A 24,349-nucleotide genomic window follows, 5' to 3' on the forward strand; every position below is an offset into this window, starting at 1 on the left:
TTGCTTTGAGAAGATAAATTTTAATGTCAATTTTCAATCTTTAAAATCTTTTATTTTATTTTGGAAAAAAAATCCTCAATCTTAAAATGATCATGGCAAAGAAAAGAAAGAATTACAGTCCTTTTGCTTTTTCAAATAACAAACATGGAAATGAATTCTTATGAACGTCAACCATCAATGCAGTGTGGCATATTAAGAATTGACTTTCACATAATGGCTAAGTTTAGAGAGATTACATTTCATGAGAAAATATCTTATGCATTTTAATGGATTTTCTATTCTGTTTTGGACAACAGTTGTTTGTGTCTTTTAGCATATTCTCCTTCCTGTCCACAAATGTGGAATCTGCCTATTCCCTTCTCTTCTGAAATAGTTTAAAAGACTCAAAGAGAATGGTCTGGGCTTTGCACATCCTTAGTCTGATAGACATTTCTCTGGCTGTTTACTTAAATAGATATTACCAGCTAATTAAATAAACTACCTCTCTCGTCAGCCAGAAATTAACAAAGGCTTAAAAATTAGCAAACAAAGGCTCTGTTTTGCTGTGGCCTTATGTGCTCACAGTCTTATCTTAAAGAAAAAAATTTTCATTATACAGATTAAAATTAACTTTGGCAAAAATTGAAATGCAGGCAGGGAATTTTTTTGGTTCAACAACAGAAACCAGCAAAAGCAAAGATACAGTAATAATGAAAAATTTCCAGTGTAGAGATGTAAATACAATAATTGACACAGCCAGGGATGATTAATGAATAATAAAATGTTGAGGGATGATCATTTGAATACAGGATATTAATACTTTTAAAAACCATTTTTCCAATTACTTTCGTATAAATATATATATATATCTGTATAAATAAGGTGTCTCTAAATATATATATCCGTATAAATAAGGTGTCTCTGAATAAATATATATATCCACATAAATAAGGTGTCTCTAAATAAATATATATATACGTATAAATAAGGTGTCTCTGAATAAATATATATATCCGTATAAATAAGGTGTCTCTGAATAAATATATATATCCATATAAATAAGGTGTCTCTGAAAGGTACAGATCTGGCGTCACGATCATGGTGATAGACAAATGGTGGAAAAGTCCTGGTATCACGATCATGGTGGCAGACACACGGGACCTTCTCTACCTGCAGATGGGCGAGGTAGCATTGACCCTGCAGTGTTCCCGGAAAAACACTTAGGCTGAATTTAAGCATGAGGACATTTTCAGACAACTTCAGGGTACAGACCATTGAGCCGGACAGCTGACCTGTCCTCTACAAACAAGCCCATGTCCCCACCATCAACGACAACAACAAAAAGGTGAGGAGGCACTTTGGGTTCAAAAGAACTAAAGAAATGTAGCTACATTATCTTTTTACTCTTTTTCAACCCAAAACGTCTCTTCTCCTTTCAGTTGTGTGATTTGTGGTGACATGGGCTGTCTGAAGGAGACAGGTCAGCTGTGCCGCTCACTGTTCTACATTCTGAAGTCGTCTGGAGATTACCTCAGGCTATGAAACTCGGGCTAAGTGTTTTCAGCAAGAACATGGTGTTGCTCACACTCTGCACTGGCAGAGTCCCATGTGACACGTTGTCTTAGTGTGGGAATATGACCCCGACCCGGGAGACCAGGTGGAGTCCTACCACCGTCATAGTAAGAAACCTACTGTCCATGTCCAAAGTCAAGCGAACATGCTCTTCTGCATATAAAAAAATGGCATATGTGTAAGCCTGGCATGTGTAATAAAACTCAAGATAAGCTGTATATGTTGAATACAATATATCCAGTGAGTACCAGAAGACTTCAGGCTCTTCTGCTTCCACCAGCTCCATGCTGAGCCTAAAAAAGGAGGAAAAACCAAAGAATAAGTCAGGGAAAATAAGACACCGCAGAGCCCCAACTAGATTTCATGGGTAGCACAAGAAAGTGGTTGATAAAGAAAAAACATAGATCCACTAATGACGTAACAAACTATTGCCTTATGCTGGGATGAACAAGAGTAGGGGAGAAAAGAATAAAAGAGACAGAGAAAGAGAGAAACTAAGCTCAGTGAACCGTCCAGGTGACACACTGATGAGGGAGTAAAAGGACACTCTGAGTTAGTACCCTCAGGACACACAGCGTACACTGATCATAAAAACAAGTATGGTCAACCTACAGCAGTTAGTAAATGGGAAGGAAACCTAAGTATCTACTGCAATGAAAACCAACAGCGACGTTTGGAGGAATACTTCAGGCTTCATTGAAAAGATAGCATCGATATTGTCAGCCCACTCTGTTTTCCGTGGACCTGGCGTCTCCAGGTGTCAACACAAAATTAGCTGTTCACAGTTGCTCAAAGTTACCTGGGGCACAGTGGGCCTTGGTCTTCTTCCTCTTCTTGGTCCTTTTTAATCTCTGCAATAAATTCAGATAGGGACAAAGTTAGCCATTGCCCTACACCCATAACAGTCCACTGTCTAATCCCTGCACAGGGACCTCAGACTCCTCAGCTTGAGAACAGGATAACGTGAGAGAGAGACTTCAGGAGGTCTCAAGGCCAATCATGATAGAGATTCCTTGGTTTGTGTCTCAGAACCAATGGTGAAACGTCCCTATTCTGGTAGACTATTATCCCTTTATCCCAAGTTTGTACAAAAAGTTATGCCAAGTTTGTACAAACAGGAAAGAACCTCACAGACATGCCTGGGGAACAAAACTCATGAGGAACTTGGTAGCTGGCAAGAGACATTTAATTCAGATTGACAGACAACTCGTGGGCATGTGCTGCATAGCTTGGTGTGAGTTTGCAACAGCCGCCTTGGGTTTCAACGTCCTGACAGTTGGTCTAGGGTGCCACGGGCATGGACTGAGACTAGAGAGAGAGCAAAGCTCACTGAACCACCCCATGCCCATGCTTCAGACTGGAATCCGGAGTGATTGAAATCTGCACTGATGGATAGGCTCAGCCCACAGTGATGACAACTCTCAGCACGGCCAGGGGAGCAATACACAAAGACTATGGGGTCTATCTGGGACACAAAGTGGAGCTTTACCACTTTCACAACAGAGTACTCACTGTCTGTGTCATGAGCCAAGTTGACCTGCTGTTCCTCTAATGAGTGCAAGTTGGTCCTGTAAAGCTCATTGAAGGCAAATGTGCCAGGAGGAATTGAGAGAGTCGAATCATCTTCATCCCAGGACTCCTGGGTGGCTTCCTCCTCCACAGACTCCTGCAGATTCCTGATGAGCCAGGCAGGACAGGGATGACAGAAGATTAAACCAACACGGATTAGACAACAAAGTCTCCCAGCTGATCTGATGGAAGTCAGAATGGAGTGGTCACAGAAAGCAAAGGCCTTTTTCCTTCAAGAGAAAAAAAACTATCGCTTCTAAATGCAGGGTGGAGGGTGACTGCCCTGGGGACAGAGAACAAATGAGCAGCATGTGCTCAGTGCATGTGCCACAGATGAGCCACTGCAGGCCACACAGACTCTCCCTGTAAACTCTCATCACGACTTGCAGCACGAGAACTAACACGGGCTTCAACCACCTCGCGTAAGTTGTGTTGAATTTTACATGCGGCATTCAAGTGGATACAGCTCTTGAGGCACTTCAGACACCCAGATCTGGTGTATTAAGGGCCTCCTTTTTCCAGTATTTTGATATAATATGTCTATGTTGTGAATTTCTTCTGTTCACAAATCCTAGCAAACACACTCACAACAAATGGGCAGAACGCATATATGTGTCTCTCCCTGGGTTTAAACACAGTGGGGAGAACAGGCAAAACCAGGAAATCCCTGTTTGCTGAGTTCACCTGGCTCATCTGATTGCAGGTTCCCATCTTGGGAGGAGTCAGAAATTAAAATCTATACACGTGCCACAAATCACCCACAACACTGTCCTCTCTGCAACACAGTGTGGCTGCCATGGGAACCGGAGAGAAAGACAGCAGCTGGTATTCCTTACACTGGGCAGAAAGGAGCCGAGAAGAAAAAAGACTCAGTTATCCCTGTATAATTCAGACACGGCACTCAGCACATACAAAGAACCACAACAGCTGCCACATCCTGTGTCAAAGTTGGGTTGAACTGAACATATTGTGGCCAAGGGAATACAGGCTTTTGGCCCATGGGAGACACCAGAGAGGGTGTGCTTCTAGACCTTTTCCATACTTTACCACCCATTACTTGCTCCGGCTTCTTCAGTGTTACCTGGGGGCACGTGATTCCTGGATGTTCTCAGCCTCCATGACACGAACATCTTCATCCTCGTCTTTGTCGTTTTCTGCAAGTACAGATGTGTTCGTTCAGTTATTTCCCATTTCTCACTCTGCAGGGACAGTCGGCCCAATGTGCGCAGGGACATGAACATCTGTGTATGGGTCCCTGTTCTACTGAAAGCTCTCATGTTTTCTCTCTAACAAAATGCCCTGGCATGGTTTCCTGATCCACCAGGCAATGCATTTCAGATCAGGAGGCTCACCGTCAAGATGAGGCCGAATGTTGAAAAGACCTTCTGCTCCCACATCACTGGAGGCTTGTGCAGCCTCTCTCTGGACTTTGGCAGCTGTCCCCCCCATCCCGACACAGATCTGATTCCCAGGGACAGGCTTGGCGTCCCGTCACAGCTCATATTTACAACCTATTTCTTTCTCTTAGGAGAAGATAAACAAACTTGTCCCACAATCCTCTGCACATCAGGTGACTTCACAGGCCCTCCAAGTGGCTTCTGCTATGTTATTCAGGGACATTCTCTCCATGGGGAATGCTCCAATCTGAACCACTTCCTACCACCAAATGCCCACACATCAAGTGCTTTCTCCAACACCACACAGCGAGGGGCTTTATCTCATTGTGATAAGCGGTCATAAGTGCTCACACATTTGAATGCTTCAGACACTGCAAGATGTTTGCCTTTGCAGATGGAGAGAGAGAAATTTACCTGTCTTTGCAGATCGAGGCAGAGAAAATCAGGAAGAAGAAATCAATTACTCCCTGACAGTTCCTAAGAACACTGCTGAAGATACAGCCTGGGACCTTCATTCTTAGTCCAGAGCTCTTTCCACTCCAACAACTGCCCTCCTGCCACCGCTTCCTTCCTGTCCTTTACAACTGGACAGATACTGCCTCCTGTTCCAAAGACCACAATCCATCACAAAAGGAGGGACATTTGCAATACGGTGACCTCCAAATCCATGGGTTTCCCATCTGTGTTCTCATTCAGAAAGTCCTAGTCATGTCATGGCCACATATGTTTCGTGGAAGAAAACACCACTGATAAAACTGTCATTGTGGAATTATAAAGGTCTGGAGCCTCTCCTAAGGCCATAAAAGAAATATGCACAAAGACTAATAACGTTTCCCTTATGCTAGACACAGTAGAATGAAGAACTAACAGACAGTGTTGGCCAGGTGTGGTGGCTCACGCCTATAATCCCAGCACTTCGGGAGGCTGAGGCGGGTGGATCACGAGGTCAAGAGATCGAGACCATCCTGGTCAACAAGGTGAAACCCCGTCTCTACTAAAAATACAAAAATTAGCTGGGCATGGTGGTGTGCACCTATAGTCCCAGCTACTCGGGAGGCTGAGGCAAAAGAATTGCTTGAACCCAGAAGGCGGAGGTTGCGGTGAGCCGAGATCATGCCATTGCACTCCAGTCTGGGAAACAACAGCAAAACTCCATCTCAAAAAAAAAAAAAAAAAAAAAAGGAACTAATAGACAGTGTTTACTCTGTGCCAACAACTGTCCCAGGAAAGTTACAAGAAATAGGCCATCTAATTCAGTGCAGCAATTGACAGAGGTAGGCATTATTATAGTATCCTACAAACAGATGACAAAACTGAGTAACAAACAAAAGAAGCAACTTGGAGGGAGCTCAGGAGACTGGCCCAGGGTCCCTCCTCTATGCACTGCTGCCTTCACAAAGTCATGGGTGCCGTCGTTCTTCCTCTTTACCAACGAGAGCCTCTGCAAAGACAGCAGGACGTCCCTCTGACCAGAGAAATCTCTGCTCTTGATGATGCCACTTACAGATACCACAGGGTACGTAAGGAGCAGAGTCCTCTTTAAGCTCCCTGTAGCAGGTATAGAGTGCTACCATCGCATGTCCCCCAGAACAGAGCTTTCCCTACTGAGCCTCAGCAGAAACCGGAACCGAATGAAGTTCAACAGCCTCAGACATTTAGAACAACAGACTAGATGCTACTTGTCTGCGGGATCTTAGGTGGTACAGAGAGGATTCCTGTGAACATGATTTAGCCTCTTCCTGAGAAAAACAGGTGGTTCTGTGCCTGTGTCAGAAATCAACAGCTGAGACTTTACCCTCAGTCCCACACCCACCTTACTGCAGATGTGGAAAAGTTGCTACATAACTTTGGCTTCTCTTGTCCACCTTTAACAAAATGTTAAAATACCCATTTATATTTTCCTAGATGTATGGTAAAAATGAAATTAATTCTGATGAACAGAGCCTTTAGTTTCTCACAGGAAACACAGAACATCGTTCAGCACTTTGGTGACGGTGAACCTATGAAACTTACTTTCCGTCTTCAGCCTGCAGCCCGGGTAGTCTTGACTCATAAGAAGTTTATTTTTGCTGTCTCTGTATTTCTGTTCCTCCCCGTGACGTCTCCGATCTTCTGTAAACAAATTCAGAAGAGCAGGTCACATTAAGCAAATCGCACTTCACACAAGACCAAATCAGTGTCTAGTCGTAGAACAAGGATGAAAAATATTCTCCGTTTCAGAATGTGATTATTCTGAAGGGAATATTCTACTGGTCACTAGATTAGGTCACCCTAGAAGTAGATGAGCCTGCTTTTCAGATCCATGGGACAAAAATCTCCCTTATCTGCTAGATCTTAATCACTTATCCTCTCACCTAAGTCAGCACAAACAATTAAAACTTTGTCCCCAAAATCTTCTAAAATTGCCCTAACTACTTTCCAAAAGCATTGCAGTGATACTAATTTATCTCGTCATATATGATGGTTAGAGAAATTTATAGAGGAGAATGGACTGACGGATGAATTCTAACAAGCTTTACATAGAAAAGAATCTGTGGAGCCAGCACAGTGACTCATGCCTGGGATTGGAGCAATTTAGGAGGCCCAGGAAGGGAGATCACTTGACCTCAGGAAGTCAAGACCAGCCTGGCCAACATGGTGAAAACCCACCTCTACTAAAAATACAAAAACTTGGTTTCCACCGGGGATCCCAGCTAACAGGCCGAGTCATGAATACAAAAGTACTCCCTGCTCTTGATGGTGCCACTTACCGATACCACAGGTTGTGTAAGGAGCAGAGTCCTCTTTAAGTTCCCCACAGCGGGTACTGTGTGGTATCACCGTGTTTACCCGTGTCCCCAGAACACTGCTTTGCCTACTGGGCCTCAGCAGAAACCGGAACCGAATGGAAGTTCCGCAGCCTCAGACATTCAGAACAACAGACTAGAGGCCACTTGACTGCGGGACAACATTGCAGCAATACTGATTTATCTCATCATATGTGATGGTCAGCTAATGGTTAGAGAAATTTACAGAAGAGACTGGACCGACGGATCCATTTTTAATAAAATGCTAAGGTACCCATTTATATTTGCCTAGAAGTATGGGAAAAATTCAATAAATTCTGAAGAAGAGAGTGTTCAGTTTCTCAGAGAAAAGACAGAAGATCGTTCAGCACTTTCATGATGATGATGAACCTATAGAACTTCCTTACCTTCAATCTTCAGCCGGCAGCACAGGTAGTAGGCCGCTTGCCTCATAAGAACTTTATTTTTGCTTTCTCTGTATTTCTGTATTTCATGCTCTTGTCGATCTTCTGTAAACAAATTCAGAAGAGCAGCTCACATTGAACAAATCACACTTCACACAAGACCAAATCAGTGTCCAGTCACAGCACACGGACATAAAATATTCTCAGTGTATAAATGTGATATTCTGACTGAAATGTTCTATCGGGCCCTAGATTAAGTCACCTGAGGAGTAGGTGAACCTGCTTTTCAGACCCATGGGACAAAACCTCTCTCAACTGGTAGATATTAATCATGTGTCCTCTGACCTAAGTCAGTGCAAACAATTAAAACTTTTCCTCCCCAAACCTTCAAAAATTGCGCTACTTTCCAGAAGGGTTGCTGCAATACCAATTATTTCATCATATATCATGGCCAATGAATAATTAGAGAAATTTGTATAGGAGACCGGACCAACAGATGAATTCTAACAACCTTTACTTAAAAAGAATCTGTGGAGCCAGCATTGTAGCTCATACCTGGAATCCAAGCAGCTTAGGAGGCCCAGGCATGCAGATCACCTGACCTCAAAAGTTCAAGACCAGCCTGGCCAACGTGGTGAAACCTTGCCTCTACATAAAACGAAAATTAGCAAGATGTGGTGGTGCCCACCAGGGATCCCAGCTAATTGGCTGGCTGAGGCACCAATACCTCGGTACTCCCTGCTCTTGATGGTGCCACTTACAGAAAGCATAGGTTCTATTAGGAGCAAGGTCCCCTTTAAGCTCCTCACAGTGGGTACTGTCTGCTATCACCACGTTTCCCCCAGGGTACGCGGAACACAGCTTTGCCTACTGGACCTTTATCAGAAACCGAAACTGCATGGAAGTTCAGTAGCCTCAGACATTTAGACCAGCAGACTAGATGCTACTTGTCTGTAAAATCTTACACGGTACAGAGAGGATTCCTGTAAACATGGATTTAGCCTCTTGCTAAGAAAAACGGGTGGTTCTGTGCCTGGGTCAGCAATCAATAGCTGTGATTGGAACCCCAGTCCCACAGTCCCACAGTCCCACACCCACCTTACTGCAGATGTGGAAATGTTGCTATTTTGGCTTCTGTCTTCCATTTTAACTAAATGTTAAAAATACCCATTGCTATTTTCTACAAAAATGGGAAGGATGAAATTAATTTTGATGAAGAGAGCAGTTAGTTTCTCGAGACAAGACACGACATCATTCATAACTTTCGTGGTGGTCAGCCTATAGAACTTACTGCATGTCCTCAGCCGATAGTCCAGGGAGTAGTCCACCTGACTCATAAGAAGTCTATTTTTGCTGCCTCCGATATTCGGTTTGTTATCTTCCTGCTGGGACCAGGATTTCTCAATGCCTTCTGGAATGTTAAACTCACTGTTTCTTCTGGAAAAAGGCCTGCCAGATGTCACCTTGCTGATGTTTCGGGAAGAACACAGAAAGCCAGGGACTGGGGAGAAGAAACCCAAACACACGATGCGTTAGAAACTGGTGACTTCAAATTGCTTTAATCAGAACAGAGAGATGTCACTGACAGCACTGCCTATCGATTTGATCGTTGTTTCCCCGCTTTTACTCTTCTCATCTCCACTCTTGATCTCCTTAAAGTCAACTTGTCTTAGCTACTCAGTCACCTTGAAGCCAGGACATAAACACTTCTACCTTTATCTTGCTTATGAGTTCTGCAGGATCTTATATGGTACAGAGAGGTTTCCTGTAAACATGACTTAGCTTCTTGCTGAGAAAAACAGGTGGTTCTGTCCCTGTGTCGGGAATCAATAGCTGGGATATTAACCCTAGTCCCACAACCGCCTTACTGCAGACGTGGGAAAGTCGCTAAATGCTTTGGCCTCTGTCTTCCGTCTTTAACAAAATGTTAAAATACCCACTGCTATTTTCCTAGAAGTACAGGAAGGATCAAATTAACTTTGAAGAGAGTGTATCAATTCTCAGAAAGAAGACAAAACATTGTTCAGCACTTTTGTGACAGTGAACCTAGAGAACTTACCTTCCGTCTTCAGCCGGCAGCCCAGGTAGTAGGCCACTTGACTCATAAGAAGTTTATTTTTGCTGTCTCTGCCTCTCTGTTCTTCACCGTGATCTTTTCGATCTCCTGTAAACAAATTCAGAAGAGCAGGTCACATTAAGGAAATCACACTTCACACAAAACCAAATCAGTGCCGGGCGTGATGGCTCACGCCTGTAATCCCAGCACTTTGGGAGGCTGAGGCGGAAGGATCACGAGGCCAAGAGATCGAGACCATCTTGGTCAACATGGTGAAACCCTGTCTATACTAAAAATACAAAAAATTAGCTGGGCATGGTGGCACGTGCCTGTAATCTCAGCTCAGGAGGCTGAGGCAAGAGAATTGCCTGAACCCAGGAGGCGGAGGTTGCGGTGAGCCGAGATCGCACCATTGCACTCCAGCCTGGGTAACAAGAGCGAAACTCCATCTCAGAGGAAAAAAAAAAACAAAAACACTGTGTTTTTGCGGTCATAGCCCAAGGACGTAAAATATTCTCAGTGTAAGAATGTAATATTCTGACAGGAATGTTCTACTGTGCCCTAGATTAAGTCACCTCAGAAGTAAATGAGCCTGCTTTTCAGATCCGTGAAACAAAATCTCCCTGATCTCGTCCATCTTTATCACATATCCTCTGACCTAAGTCAGTGCAAATAATTAAAACTGTTTTTCCCCAAAGTCTTCAAAAATTGCAATAACTGCTTTCCAGAAGCATTGCGGCCATACCGATTTATCTCAGCATATATCATGGTCAATGATACTTAGAGAAATTTATATAGGACACTGGACCAAGGCATGAATTCTAACAACCTTTACTTAAAAAAGAAGCTGTGGAGCCAGCCCGCTGTCTCATGACTGGAATTCCAGCCTTTTAGGAGGCCCAGAAGGGCAGATCACTTGACCTCAAGATTTCAAGACCAGCCTGGCCAACATGGTGAAACCCCGCCTCTACTAGAAGTACAAAAATAAGCCGGATGCTTTGGTGCCCACCAGAAATCCCAGCTAATGGAGAGGCTGAGGCACCAGTAGCAGGGTACTCCCTGCTCTTGATGGTGGGTGCCACTTACAGATACCACAGGTTCTATTAGGAGCAGGGTCCTCCTTGAGCTCCTCACAGGAGGTACTGTGTGCTATCACTGTGTTTCCCCCAGTGTTCCCAGAACACAGCTTTGCCTACTGGGCCTCAGCAGAAACTGGAACCAAATCGAAGTTCAGTAGCCTCAGACACGTAGACCAACAGACTAGATGCTACTTGTCTGCAGGATCTTATATGGTACAGGGAGGATTCCTGTAAACATGATTTAGCCATTTGCTGAAAAAAACAGGTGGTTCTGTGCCTGTGTCAGAGATCAATAGCAGGGATTGTAACCCCAGTCCCACACGCATGTTACCGTAGACGTGGAAAAGTTGCTAGATACTTTGGCCTCTGCCTTCCATCTTAAACAAAACGCTAAAATAACCATTTCTATTTTCTACAAGTATGGGAAGGACAAAATTAATTTTGATGAAGAGGTTACTTTCTCAAAACAAGACAGAACATTATTCATCACTTTCGTGGTGGTGAACCTGTAGAACTTACTGTAGGTCTTCAGCTGGTAGTTCAGGAAGTAGGCCACCTGACTCAGAAGAAGTCTATTTTTGCTGGCTCTGGAAGTCGGTTTGTTTTCTTCCTGCCGGGAGCAGGATATCTCAATGCCTTCTGCAACATTCACCTCTGTGTTTTCTCCGGAAGGAGGCTTGCCTGAGGCCACCGTGTTGATGTTTGGGGCAGAACACAGATAGCCAGGGACTGGGGAGAAGAAACCCAAACACACGATGCGTTAGAAACTGGTGACGTCAAATTGCTTTAATCGGGACTGAGGGATGTCACTGACAGCACTGCCTATCGATTTGAAGATGTTGTTTTCCCGCTTTTACTCTTCTCATCTCCACTCTTGATCTCCTTAAAGTCAACTTGTCTTAGCTACTCAGTCACCTTGAAGCCAGGACATAAACACTTCTACCTTTATCTTGCTTTTGAGTTCTGCAGGATCTTATATGGTACAGAGAGGATTCCTGTAAACATGACTTAGCTTCTTGCTGAGAAAAACAGGTGGTTCTGTGCCTGTGTCGGGAATCAATAGCTGGGATATTAACCCTAGTCCCACACCCGCCTTACTGCAGATGTGGAAAAGTTGCTAAATGCTTTGGCCTCTGTCTTCCATCTTTAACAAAACATTAAAATACTCTTTGCTATTTTCATAAACTATGGAAAGGATGAAATCAACTTTGAATAAGTGAAGGTATCACTTCTCATAGACAAGACAGGGCATTGTTCATCACTTTCAAGACAGTGAACCCAGAGAACTTACCTTCTGTCTTTAGCCGGCAGCCCAGGTAGTAGGCCACTTGACTCATAAGAAGTTTATTTTTGCTGTCTCTGCATTTCTGTTCTTCATTGTAATCTTTTGGATCTCCTGCAAACAAATTAAGAAGTGCAGGTCACATTAAGGAAATCACACTTCACCCAAGACCAAATCAGTGTTCGGTCATAGCACAAGGATGTAAAATATTCTCAGTGTAAGAATGTGATATTCTGATGAAAATGTTCTAACAGGCCCTAGGTTAAATCACCTGAGAAGTAGATGAGCCTGCTTTTCAGATCCATGGGACAAAGTCTCCCTCATCTGGTAGATCTTAATCACATATCCTCTGACCTAAGTCAGTGCAAATAATTAAAACTTTGTCCCCAAAATCTTCAAAAATCGCCCCGACCACTTTCCAGAAGCATTGCTGCAATACTGATTTATATCATCATATATCATGCTCAATGAATGTTTAGGGAAATTTATAATAGGAGACAGGACCAAGGGATGAATTCTAACAACCTTTACTTAAAAATAATCTGTGGAGGCAGCCCGGTGTCTCCTGCCTGGAATTCCAGCATTTTAGGAGGCCCAGACGGGCACATCACTTGACCTCAGGAGTTGAAGACCAGCCTGGCCAACATGGTGAAACACCGCCTCTGCTAAAAACACAAAAATTAGCCAGGTGCCTTGGTGCCCACCAGGGATCCCAGCTCATTGGGAGGCTGAGGCACCAGTACCAGGGTACTCCCTGTTCTTGATGGTGCCACTTACAGATACCACAGGTTCTATTAGGAGCAGGGTCCCCTTCAAGTTCCTCACAGGAGGTACCATGTGCTATCACTGTGTTCCCCTGGTGTCCCAGAACACACCTTTGCCTACTGGGGCTCAGCAGAAACCAGAACCAAGTAGAAGTTCACTAGCCTCAGACATTTAGAGCAACAGACTAGATGCTACTGGTCTGCAAAATCTTATACAGTAGAGAGGATTCCCGTAAACATGATTTCACCCTTTGCTGAGTAAAACAGGTGGTTCTGTGCCTGTGTCAGAAATTAATAGGTGGGATTTTTTTTTTTTTTAAGACAGAGTTTCGCTCGTTACCCAGGCTGGAGTGCAATGGCACGAACTCGGCTCACCGCAACCTCCGTCTCCTGGGTTCAAGCAATTCTCCTGCCTCAGCCTCCTGAGTAGCTGGGACTACAGGTGCACGCCACCATACCCGACTAAGTATTTTAAGTAGAGACGGTGTTTCACCTTGTTGACCAGGATGGTCTCGATCTCTTGACCTCGTGATCCACCTGCCTCGGCCTCCCAAAGTGCTGGGATTATATGCATGAGCCACCACGCCCGGCCAATAGCTGGGATTTTAATCCCAGTCCCACACCCACCTTATTGCAGACATGGAAAAGTTGCTAAATACTTTGGCCTCTGTCTTCCATCTTTAACAAAATGTTAAAATACCCATTTCTATTTTCTGCAAGTATGAGGAGGACGAAATTAATTTTGATGAAGAAACTGGTTAGTTTCTCAAGACAACACAGGACATCATTCATCAGTTTCGTGGTGGTGAACCTATAGAACTTACTGTAGGCCTTCAGCTGGTAGTTCAGGAAGTAGGCCACCTGACTCAGAAGAAGTCTATTTTTGCTGGCTCTGAAATTTGCTTTGTTTTCTTCCTGCTGGGAGCAGGATTTCTCAATGCCTTCTGCAACGTTCACCTCTGTGTTTTCTCTGGAAGGAGGCTTGCCAGATGCCCCTGTGCTGATGTTTGGGGCAGAACACAGATAGCCAGGGACTGGGGAGAAGAAACCCAAACACATGATGGGTTAGAAACTGGTGACATCAAGTTGGTTTAATCGGGACTGAGCGATGTCACTGACAGCCTTGCCTGTTGATTTGAAGATGTTCTTTCCCTGCTTTTACTCTTCTTACCTCCTCTCTCATTCTCTTTAAAGTCAACTTGTCTTAACTACTCAGTCACCTTGAAACCAGGAAATTAACACTTCTACCTTTATCTTGCTTATGAGTTCTGCAGGATCGTCTATGTTAGAAGGATTCCTTTAAACATGATTTAGCCTCTTGCTGAGAAATACAGGTGGTTCTGTGCCTGTATCAGGAATCAATTGCTGGGATATTAACACTAGTCCCACACCTGCCTTACTGCAGATGTGGAAATGTTGCTCAATACTTTGGCCTCTGTCGTCCAGTAGTTTGTTAACATATTTTAACAAAATGTTAAAATACCCATTGCTATATTCCTAGAAGTATGGGTAGGATAAAATTAACTCTGAAGAGAGTGCATCGTTTCTCAGAGACAAGGCAGGACACTGTTCATCACTTTCGAGACAGTGAACCTAGAGAACTTACCTTCCGTCTTCAGCCGGCAGCCCAGGTAGTAGGCCACTTGACTCATAAGAAGTTTATTTTTGCTGTCTCTGCCTTTCTGTTCTTCATCGTGATCTTTTCGATCTCCTGTAAACAAATTCAAAAGAGCAGGTCACATTAAGGAAATCACACTTCACACAGGACCAAAACAGTGTTTGGTCATAGCGCAAGGACGTAAAATATTCTCCGTTTCAGAATGTGATATTCTGAAGGGAATGTTCTACTGGTCCCTAGATTAGGTCACCCTAGAAGTAGATGAGCCTGCTTTTCAGATCCATGGGACAAAATCTCCCTCATCTGGTAGATCTTATGTCACATCATCTGACCTAAGTCAGTGCAAAAAATTAAACCTTTGTCCCCAAAATCTTCAAAAATTGCCCTAAGTACTTTCCAGAAGCATTGGTGTAATACTGATTTATCTGATCATATGTCATTGCCAATGAATTGTTAGAGAAATTTATATAGGAGACTGGACCAAGGGATGAATTCTAACAATCTCTACTGAAAAAAAGAATCTGTGGAGCAGGCATGGTGGCTCACGCCTGGAATCCCAGCACTTTAGGAGGCTCAAGGAGGCAGATCACTTGACCTCAGTAGTTCAAGACCAGCCTGGCCAACATGGTGAAACCCTGCCTCTACTAAATATACAAAAATTTTCCAGGTGTGCTGGTGCCCATCGGAGATCACAGCTGATTGGGAGGCTGAGGCACCAGTACCAGGGTACTCCCTGCCCTTGATGGAGCCACTTATAGATACCACAGGTTCTATTAGGAGCAGGGTCCCGTTGCAGCCTCTCATAGTGGGTACTGTGCGCTATCACTGTGTTTCTCCCAGTGTCCCAGAATACAGCTTTGCCTACTGGGCCTCAGCAGAAACCGGAACCAAATGGAAGTTCAGTAGCCTCAGACATTAAGACCAACAGACTGGATGCTACTTGTATGTAGCATCTTTTATGGTACAGAGAGGATTCCTGTAAACATGATTTAGCCTTTTGCTGAGAAAAACAGGTGGTTCAGTGCCTGTGTCAGAAATCAATCACTGGGATTTTAAACCCAGTCCTGCACCCACATTACTGTAGATGTGGAAAAGTTGCTAAGTACTTTCGCCACTGTCTTCCATTTTAAGTAAATGTTAAAATACCCATTGCTAGTTTCCACAAGTATGGGAAGGATGAAATTAATTTTGATTAAGAGAACGGTTAGTTTCTTGAGACAAGACAGGACATCCTTCATCACCTTCATGGTGGTCAACCTATAGAACTTACTGTAGGTCTTCAGCTGGTAGTTCAGGAAGTAAGCCACCTGACTCAGAAGAAGTCTATTTTTGCTGGCTCCGATATTTGGTTTGGTCTCTTCCTGCTGGGAGTAGGAATTCTCGATGGTATCTGGAAAGTCTGCCTCTGTGGTCTTCCTGGAACATGTCCTGCGAGATGCTATCATGCCGATGTTTGGGGCACCACAGGTAGGGCCAGGGACTGGGAGAAGAAACGCAAACACATGATGGGTTAAAAACTGGAAATCAAATAGGTTTCATCAGGACTGGGGGATGTCAGGAACTCAAATTCTTAACTTACTGTTGAGAAAAACTCGATCCCTCCTCACAGCACTTTAGCTAAGGTCCTTAACCGCAAAAACAAGGTTGAAAATGCTTGAGCTGAGAACTGAAGGAGCTGCCTGTAGCTCAGACTCTGACAAGTGAGAGAGATAGCGGCCAGTGTCCCAGGTAACCGTCTGCTGTTGCAATAACAGAATTAAAAGCTGGCCGTGTCATGGAATCTTAGGAGCCCTTCATTCCAACTGCCCAGGGTTTGCTAAAACACAGGCCTCCTGGTCTCACCTGAGGTCACAACAGATGGGGACCATTACTCTATAAGTCACTCTCAGTATTTGTGTACCATTGTGACAATGCCACAGTGCCATCTCATTCCCAATACATCTAAGCATGTGCCTCATTTTTCATCTCTTATGTGTATAAAATCATCAAGGCAGAAAGTTTCCCAACACGTGATACTTCCTTAATGCTACTCATGAAGTCAGTCATGTTAAACATGTGAGTCCTTCTCACATGTTAAAACAGAATTTAAGGCTTTTCCACAAGTTTAAGATGTCAATCTATTACACTGCCATGATATCCTCTGAGTCTTCTGCAGTTTTTTCTGTATCCACTAGAAAGTCAATGAGTAACTCATTTCTTAAAAATATTTTCTTTCCTGGCTCAATATTCTTCTTGCTGCATCCCATGGTTATGCTGATTTACTTTTCTTACTGGCATGTGCCAGTACACTAATGTTTGTGGCAGTAGAGGCTTTTCATTACAATCAAGACCAGTGTGACGTACCTATGTCCAAAGCTTCCTCTAAAAAACAGCCTTAAATTCTGTTTTTTAATGTGAGTGAACACTACATCTCATACTTGTCACTTATAGATGTCATTCTAGTCCCAGAAGAGCTCTTTTCAAGGTGTCGCATCATTGAAACCATTTCTATAGAGATCTCCTGAAAGCATGTGTGACCATCTATCTTGGGAAGTCTTGGAAACCTGGTATGGTTTTGTTTTCATTTCATTTTTTCCATATATTGGAAATAACAGGGCCATGAGCGGTTCTTACGAAAACACTGTTTGACAGATATTTTTCTGAGTTGGTCTAACACCACTGATGTGGGGGTGCATCCCACTAACCAAACATGGCAAGATCAAGGTGATGGTCAGGGGTGGTTGGTGGTCCTCAGTGTTGCTGTGCAATGGAAGGTGAATTTGAGATGAGAGGAACGAGTAGGGAAGAGTGATCCCCTGAACCACCCCCTCACTTTCTCGGCTGTCATCTCCACCTCGGTTTTCTGAGCCTGGGATTTGGAAGACTGTTCTGTAGCCCAAGTCTCCTATGTTTGGCTGCTGGGCTTGCCTGAGTTGAGGGTGCAATGGGTGTGACCCTGGGCTGCCCAGCATTCATGCAAAAGTCAAGGAAGAAGGACTGCCTCAATCCCATTGGAAAGCGTGCCTCTCTGCAGCCCCCACCATCCTCCAACTACCTGTAGGGATACTGCATGGAAATATATCAAAGGCTTTACGTAAATGTATGTTCTGGTGTCTGGGAGGCCTGACATTCTGTGGCAGAATGAAAATCTGTCACGTTCCTTCATTTTAAAACTGATGAAGCTGCAGGTTCACAGTTATGTGGCTTACTTGCAAGGTCACACAGAGATGAGTTTTGAGCACTGCTAATAAAAGCAATCACAACAATTATTCCACAGTTATTCATAGGATCCATGTCATTCAGTAAATATTCATATCATCATCCAGTAATTGTTTGTTGACCAATTTGTATCAGGCATTTTGCTCAAAACTGTGCTCATATTTGGACAGCATATCTTCATCATATGCTTCAAAGTAATGCTGTTATCCTAAGAGTCAGGTAAGAAACCTGAGAAGAGGGTTAGCAAATCATGAATTTGGCCATATTTCCATTGTTTAGTTTCTGTGATCCTGGATGAATAACCAGAATGAGTCAAAGGAAAAGTATTCGTTCCTGTACAATTTTCCAGGACAGAGGTGTGCCCTCCTGGAATATTGGGCCCAGAATTCATTAGTGTCTGCAACCTTGCTTTAACAGCATGGGAAATATCCTCTGTTACCTGGCATTTCCCTGGAACTTTGGAATATACAAGAGAACTATGAGACTTGGTCTTCCCTTGACTATATTTAATTCTCTCTTCTAAGGTACACCTATGATTTTCACTAAGAATTTTGCTTTTCTTCCTTCCTTATTTTGAGACAGTCTTGCTCTGTCACCAGGCTGAAATGCAGTGGTACAATCTCAGTTCACTGCAACCTCTGCATCCTGGGTTCAAGTGATTCTCCTGCCTCAGTCTCCCAAGTAGCTGGGACTACAGGCACGTGCCACCATGCCTGGCTAAGTTTTGTGTTTTTAGCAGAGACAGGGTTTCAGCATGTTGGCCAAGATGGTCTTGATATCCTGACATCGTGATCCACCCGTCTCGGCCTCCCAAAGTGCTGGGACTGCTGGCATGAGCCACTGCACCTGGTCAACTTTTGCCTTTTTATAACCACAATGTATGTTTTATGAAGAAGATTTTACTGATACCTCCATTAAGAAAGAATAACTATGAGCTATGGTTTAGGTTTTATGCCCTGGACTTACTATTTTTATGATTTGAGATTAAATTCTGATGTAAATAGAAAAATACTTATTACTAAAAGCAAATTCCTTTTTTGTTTGATTTTTTTTTTATTTTTTTGAGACAGAGTTTCGCTGTTGTCACCCAGACTGGAGTGCAATGGCACGATCTCGGCCCACCGCAACCTCCGCCTCCTGGGTTCAAGCAATTCTCCTGCCTCAGCCTCCCGAGTAGCTGAAACTACAGGCGCGCACCACCATGCCCAGCTAATTTTTGTAGTTTTAGTAGAGATGGGGATTCACCTTGTTGACCAGAATGGTCTCGATCTCTTGACCTCGTGATCCACCCGCCTCGGCCTCCCAAAGTGCTGGGATTCTAGGCGTGAGCCACTGCGCCTGGCTTGGTTTGAGTTTTTGATGCTGAAGCACAAACTGTTGACTTTATCTTTGTCCGCATCAGTGCTGCTCATTGTCTCCCAGTATGACCTGGCCATGCCCCGGCACTTACCCTCATCTTGCTCAACCATCTCCATGCACAGTCCAATTCCATCAGTGATTCAGGCTCCTCCCAAGGCTCCCTGAAATGGGTACAGGTAGCAGGATATCAGACACATTCCAGGCACAAAAGTAACCCATACCCTAAGGCAGGCGGTTGTGTTCCCACTTCCCTGAAGTTGGCAGTGATGTCCTAGGATGGGAAGAAATACTTTCCCTTGTTAGGGCTCTATTCTTCATGTAGCAGGGCCTCTGATCTAGTGCACACAACTGTCCTACATGTGAGTGAACTTGCTAAATTTCTGATTTCTCACTAGGTGGCTAGAATACATTTGTAAGACTTCCTTACTTACCCATGTCTGCTGAAGTCTGGAATCTTACCAGCATGATTTCTTTTCTTGTAAGGGGCACCTTAGGGAAGATTGGCCCCATTGCCATGCAAAGAGAGGTAAAGTGAATTTCTACTCAAAGAAACCTTGAATTTGAAACTAGGTCTTCCATTGTTTCAAAGCTGGACTGTAGGTCCAAACGTGTACATATTTAGACATAATATCCTCATCAGAATCCTCAGGCATGTGTCCCCAAGGGCTTGTGTGTCTGCTGTACTCAGCATAAAGTTATTTCTCATTATGGCAAGTTATAATTAATTTGCCAGAATTTCATTCATTATCAAGATCAACTTATTTATCATCATGGCAAGAACAAATTTAGAAGACTTATTAAATTTACTTCTTTGTTTGCCCAGCTGGAAACAGTCAATAGCTACTGATATCATCAGTGTCTTCTGAAAACCTTGGCTGTGTTAACTGCTTTGACTCAACATGGAGCAGAGGTATTGGTGCACTGTACCTCAGGATGCTGAAATATGGCTGAAGTCCAGAATCACTGGCTTAGGCCATACACTGAGGTCATCTCATGCAGCATCGGCCACTGGTTCCAATGAACCCACCATGACTACACTTCTCATCAATCACCAGTCACTAGACTGAGAATTGTGTGAAAGCTGGGATCCTATTTTACTCACCTCTGTGGTCATGGTTCTCAGCTAAGGGCCCAGCACAGACGGGTCTCTCAGCAGTGTTCATCCATGACTGAATAAAATTGATTACAAACCTCTGACCCTTTCGCCTACATTTCTGTCACCAGTGTCTACTAAGGATTCTCCTTCCCTCAGAATGCTGCAAATCCCCTTCTCTAGAGAGGTGCCTGCCCTACACCGTCCCTGCCCCAGGATCCTCTCCTGTGGGAGCTTGAAGGAAGGCTAGCCTGTTCAGAAATTTTTTTTTTTTTTTTTTTTGAGGCAGAGTTTTGCTCTAGTTACCCAGGCTTCAGTGTAATGGTGTGATCTCAGCTCATTGCAACCTCCACCTCCTGGGTTCAAGCAATTCTCCTGCCTCAGCCTCCCAAGTAGCTGGGACTACAGGCACGCACCACCATGCCCAGCTACTGCTTTTGTATTTTCAGTAGAGATGGGGTTTCGCCATGTTAACCAGGAGAGTCTCGATCTCTTGACCTTCTGATCCACCCGCCTCGGCCTCCCAAAGTGCTGGGATTATAGGTATTAGCCACCAGGCCTGGCCAATCTGAAAATGTTCTCTTATGCTTCCCCCTGTCATTAGGAGCAATGTCCTCTGACATACCTTCCCAGCCTCTGGGCTGCCACAATACCTCAGTTGGTTAGAACTACTGTATCTTGTTGAAATGATATTTGTGTTCTTCCACTCACTGGCTTTTCTTTGGAGACATTAAATAGCTGAATCCCAAGTGCTTAGCACAGTATAAAGAAAATTAAATACTCAATAAAAATTTATGAGAAACTTCCCTCAACTGAAGGTGCAGAAGAATAGTAAAGTATCACTGCTTCACATACAAGCGAGGGACACTTACTCTGGCGCCTGACCTAGGGCAGAGCTGTTCGGTGTAAGAATGAACACCTCCAACCCTTCTCTAAGCACGGTTATTCCCTCGAACCCACAGTGACCTGAAGAGCATCCACTGCTACGGCAGCCCCGAGGTCGAGGCTCCTGGGTCTGAGGGAGGGGGGCTCATGGTCACATCCTCCCCCTCCTGGAGTTGAAGCTGCCCCTCACTATAAACCAGCTCTGATCTACCCTATGGCTCTCCCTGGCCAGAGGCAGGAGATTCCTGTGGAGTAGTTTCTCTCTCAGTCCCCACTGCTCAGCTCATGCTGCTTCCTGAGAATTTAAGTGATCATAGGCATTGCCCATTTCCCCTGAGGCTTCTGTCCCAGTTTGTCCTTATTCTCCCCTTCTTTGGTTTTCATCTATCAATGGCTTATCCTTTGTGGATTATTCTCATCCCCTAAACTTGCTGACTTTCTTTCTTTCCTCAGCTCTGGGATTTCAGGATGTAGACTCAGCTCAGGCTCCTGCAGGAGACACACACAGTCAGGTCTCGGCCGACGGTCCCAGGGAGCACTGAAAACCATCTCAATTCCTCGGAGACTCAGAGAAACAGAGTAGGAAGGGACCTCAGAGAGGTACAATAAGCCCCTACCTTACCCATGAGGAACCTGAAACCCAGAAAGACTAAGACTCTCCCAGGCACCCTCACCTCTTGGTGACAGCAGAGCCCACACACAAGCCTTGGCCTCAGCCTCCCTGTGCAGAGCAGGTAACTCACCCTCCAGAAGCTCACTGCTGACTTTCAGAAAACTTTAGAATAGAAATACCAATTTCCTCTGTGAAAACAAAAACAGTAAAAGCCCCTTTCCTTGGACAAACCCTTTATCACAGTTCTATAGTCCTGGCATTTATACTCGGTCAGCTGTCACTCACTAGCTGCTAGATTGGGGCAGGGAGCACACAGGATTAAAGAGTGTTTCACACAACCCTGCTTTCCTGGCCTGGGCTCTCAGCTCCTCCATTCTTCCTCAGAAAGATTCCTCTGCTGTTAACTGCTGGAGAGTCCAGGCCCTCACATGGGCCATTTCTCCAGGAAGATCCCTGTTGTTTTCTTCCTTTCTTGGAGATAGAGAGAGCAGAGATGGGTTCTGGGACTCCAAAGTCTTAGGTTTTTCTCCTGAGCCAGCCAGGTCAGCTGAAAGCAATCATGACTGTGAGAACTCAGGACAGTGAAGAGGAGCACAGGCTCACAAGGACAGCCCCTCCTAAAGATGCTCAGGACTGTGACACAGGCAATATCTGACCAATTCTTCTGGGGATGATGTAACAAGGATTAAGTGGAGAATGCTGCCATGAGGGGAAAGGGGAAGAACCAAAAGAGGTGGGGAAGAAGAAAAATAAAATGTGTTCAAAAATGATAGAAAAAAAACGCAGAGCCTGGAGGCAGAGAAGGGAGGCGCCTGAGAAGGACTCCATGAGTTGTGATTGGTTGAAAGATGGAAAAGACAGGTAAGGAGAAAAGCAGGTAGCATTTGAAGTCAGAGTGTCTCCTGGCTGACAGCCAGCACAGAAAAAGGGCCCTCAGTCCTCCACGAACAAGAATACAAACTCTTTCAATACATGTAGTGAACTCAGAAAAATGGCCTGAGCTCTAGAGAAAAAGCATTCCCAGGCCATTCCTGGATTTTAGCCTCACAGGACCCTGATCAAAAAACTCAGGAAGGAAGGAAAAGAAGGAAACAAGGGAGGGATGGGGGAACAGACAAACTTACATGAAGATGAGGAGATCCAGGGGAACTTACACCACCGATATTTTCCATTAACAGGAACACGAAATCTAAGGGAAAGAGGGGGGGAGGGGGGGAGACAGAGAGAGAGAGGGGGGGGGGAGGGAGAGAGAGAGAGGCACTACTATAAAACCATACACCGTGTCCATGGTGTACAATCCTTCCTGCTTCTCTGGGACACTTTCTGTCTCTGACCTGCTATTGCTAGAGACACTGAGTCTTCCCTTTGGATAAGTTCTGGCACCCACAGGAATGAGATGAAACAGTGAACCCCCTCAACACCAGGCCACGACCTTTCCTGCTGCTCCTCATCCACTCCAGAAGCTACCTGGCTGCAGGTGGGGGTCTTAGCCCCTGGGTCTGACATCGTCCCTTTGCCTTTCTCACTGGGCTTCTCTCCTTGCACTGGCTCCCACTCCCCCAGGACCTGGCAGGTGACCATATGAGAAGGACACAAACAGGCCACATCGCTTTCTTTCTCCCCCTCTTGATGCCTGCAGTGGTGGGTTCCATGGGATAGCGACCTGGTATTTACTCATTATGGTGCCCCTAGCCCAGAGCAGGGCCTGGCACCAACAGCCACCCTGTGAATGCTCAGTGAAAGACGGCATCCACCACAAGGTCCTGAGGAACCAAGAATTCCACAGTGGCCCATCAATTTTAAGTCCCACACCATTCTAGAATGGGATATTGAAAGGCCTTCAAAAGTGGCCACACTCTGAAACGATTATACAGGCAGCCGAGCCATGTTTCCCCATCCTGGACACATCTAGAGGCACCGCCTAAATCCAGACACATCTCCCCACCCAGGACAGTGCAGGGGCCTTAGCCTGGAAAATGTGGGTGGACGGGAGAACCATGAAAGCTGAAGAGGAGAAAGCAGGTGAAAAGAGAGACAAATGGGGATGGAGACTAGGGGGTGAGGGGGAAGAGAGAGGAGAAGGACTGAGAAAAAGGCCTAAAGAGAAACCGTCCTCTTCTGAAGTCAAATAACTTCCACCTGACCATGCACTACATCTCGTCGGTGGCACACGCTGGTCATGCTGCGATGTTTAGGGCCTAAGGAATCTTCCCTTCTCATCTGAATCCCAATAGAGAGAGGACTCTCTGACCCCAACCAGCTGGCAGTGCCTCATGATTTTTACCTGTTGGATCTGACAGCTCTTCATGTCACCCCACACCGTGGGAGGCTGCTCTTGGTGCGCTGAATGGGGAAGATTCTACATCAGTGCCTCGGAGAGTCCACTGGAAGCCCTGGACACCGAGAGTCGGTGGTGCCCCAGCATGGAGGCCCAGAGCACACAGCATTGAAGCTCAGACGCCCTCAGGAGGACAGTAAAGGACAATGTGCCGGTGAGAGCCTGGGTCAGCAAGAACCTCCGCCAGGGTCTGAACATGATTGGCCTTCATATAAGCTATGACATAAAAGAGAAATCAAGGTTAACATTAAGATTTGGGGCTTGGGCAACGTGAAGGATGAAACTGCCATTTGTTGAGACTCGGAAGACTAAGAAAGGAGCAGACTGAAGGGTGGCGGGAACTAGGGTTGGCTGGGT

General features: G+C 44.9%; 2 protein-coding genes across 4 annotated transcripts in view; both read right to left on the reverse strand.

Annotated features, from left to right (window-relative positions):
• On the reverse strand, positions 1-21,554 carry LOC144576465 (uncharacterized). 3 transcript variants are annotated; one of them, XM_078333811.1, is made up of 15 exons: positions 19,155-19,284; positions 16,086-16,131; positions 15,777-15,986; positions 14,495-14,599; positions 13,713-13,922; positions 12,134-12,238; positions 11,362-11,571; positions 9,767-9,871; positions 8,999-9,208; positions 7,711-7,812; positions 6,531-6,629; positions 4,202-4,274; positions 3,064-3,227; positions 2,351-2,402; positions 1-1,844 (listed from the first exon to the last, which is right to left on the reverse strand). In XM_078333811.1, the coding sequence occupies exons 3-15, from the start codon at positions 15,949-15,951 to the stop codon at positions 1,601-1,603; spliced, it is 1,854 nt and encodes a 617-aa protein (XP_078189937.1). In that variant the 5' UTR covers positions 15,952-15,986; positions 16,086-16,131; positions 19,155-19,284; the 3' UTR covers positions 1-1,600. The 3 variants fall into 3 exon arrangements, with proteins under 3 accessions (XP_078189937.1, XP_078189936.1, XP_078189935.1); XM_078333810.1 differs by lacking the exon at positions 16,086-16,131 and having other exon boundaries at positions 6,531-6,626; positions 19,155-21,554; XM_078333809.1 differs by lacking the exon at positions 16,086-16,131 and having other exon boundaries at positions 19,155-20,088.
• Positions 20,592-24,349, reverse strand: part of LOC144577223 (uncharacterized) — a 9,487-nt gene continuing 5,729 nt past the window's right edge. Inside the window, exons 3-5 of the mRNA XM_078333164.1 lie at positions 23,939-24,208; positions 22,779-22,843; positions 20,592-21,842 (exon numbers count right to left, since the gene is read on the reverse strand). The gene's annotated coding sequence lies outside the window, so the exon portion shown is untranslated. The remainder of the gene's footprint in view (positions 21,843-22,778; positions 22,844-23,938; positions 24,209-24,349) is intronic.

This window comes from Callithrix jacchus, chromosome 8 (genome assembly GCF_049354715.1).
Source record: "Callithrix jacchus isolate 240 chromosome 8, calJac240_pri, whole genome shotgun sequence".
Taxonomy (NCBI): domain Eukaryota; kingdom Metazoa; phylum Chordata; class Mammalia; order Primates; family Cebidae; genus Callithrix; species Callithrix jacchus.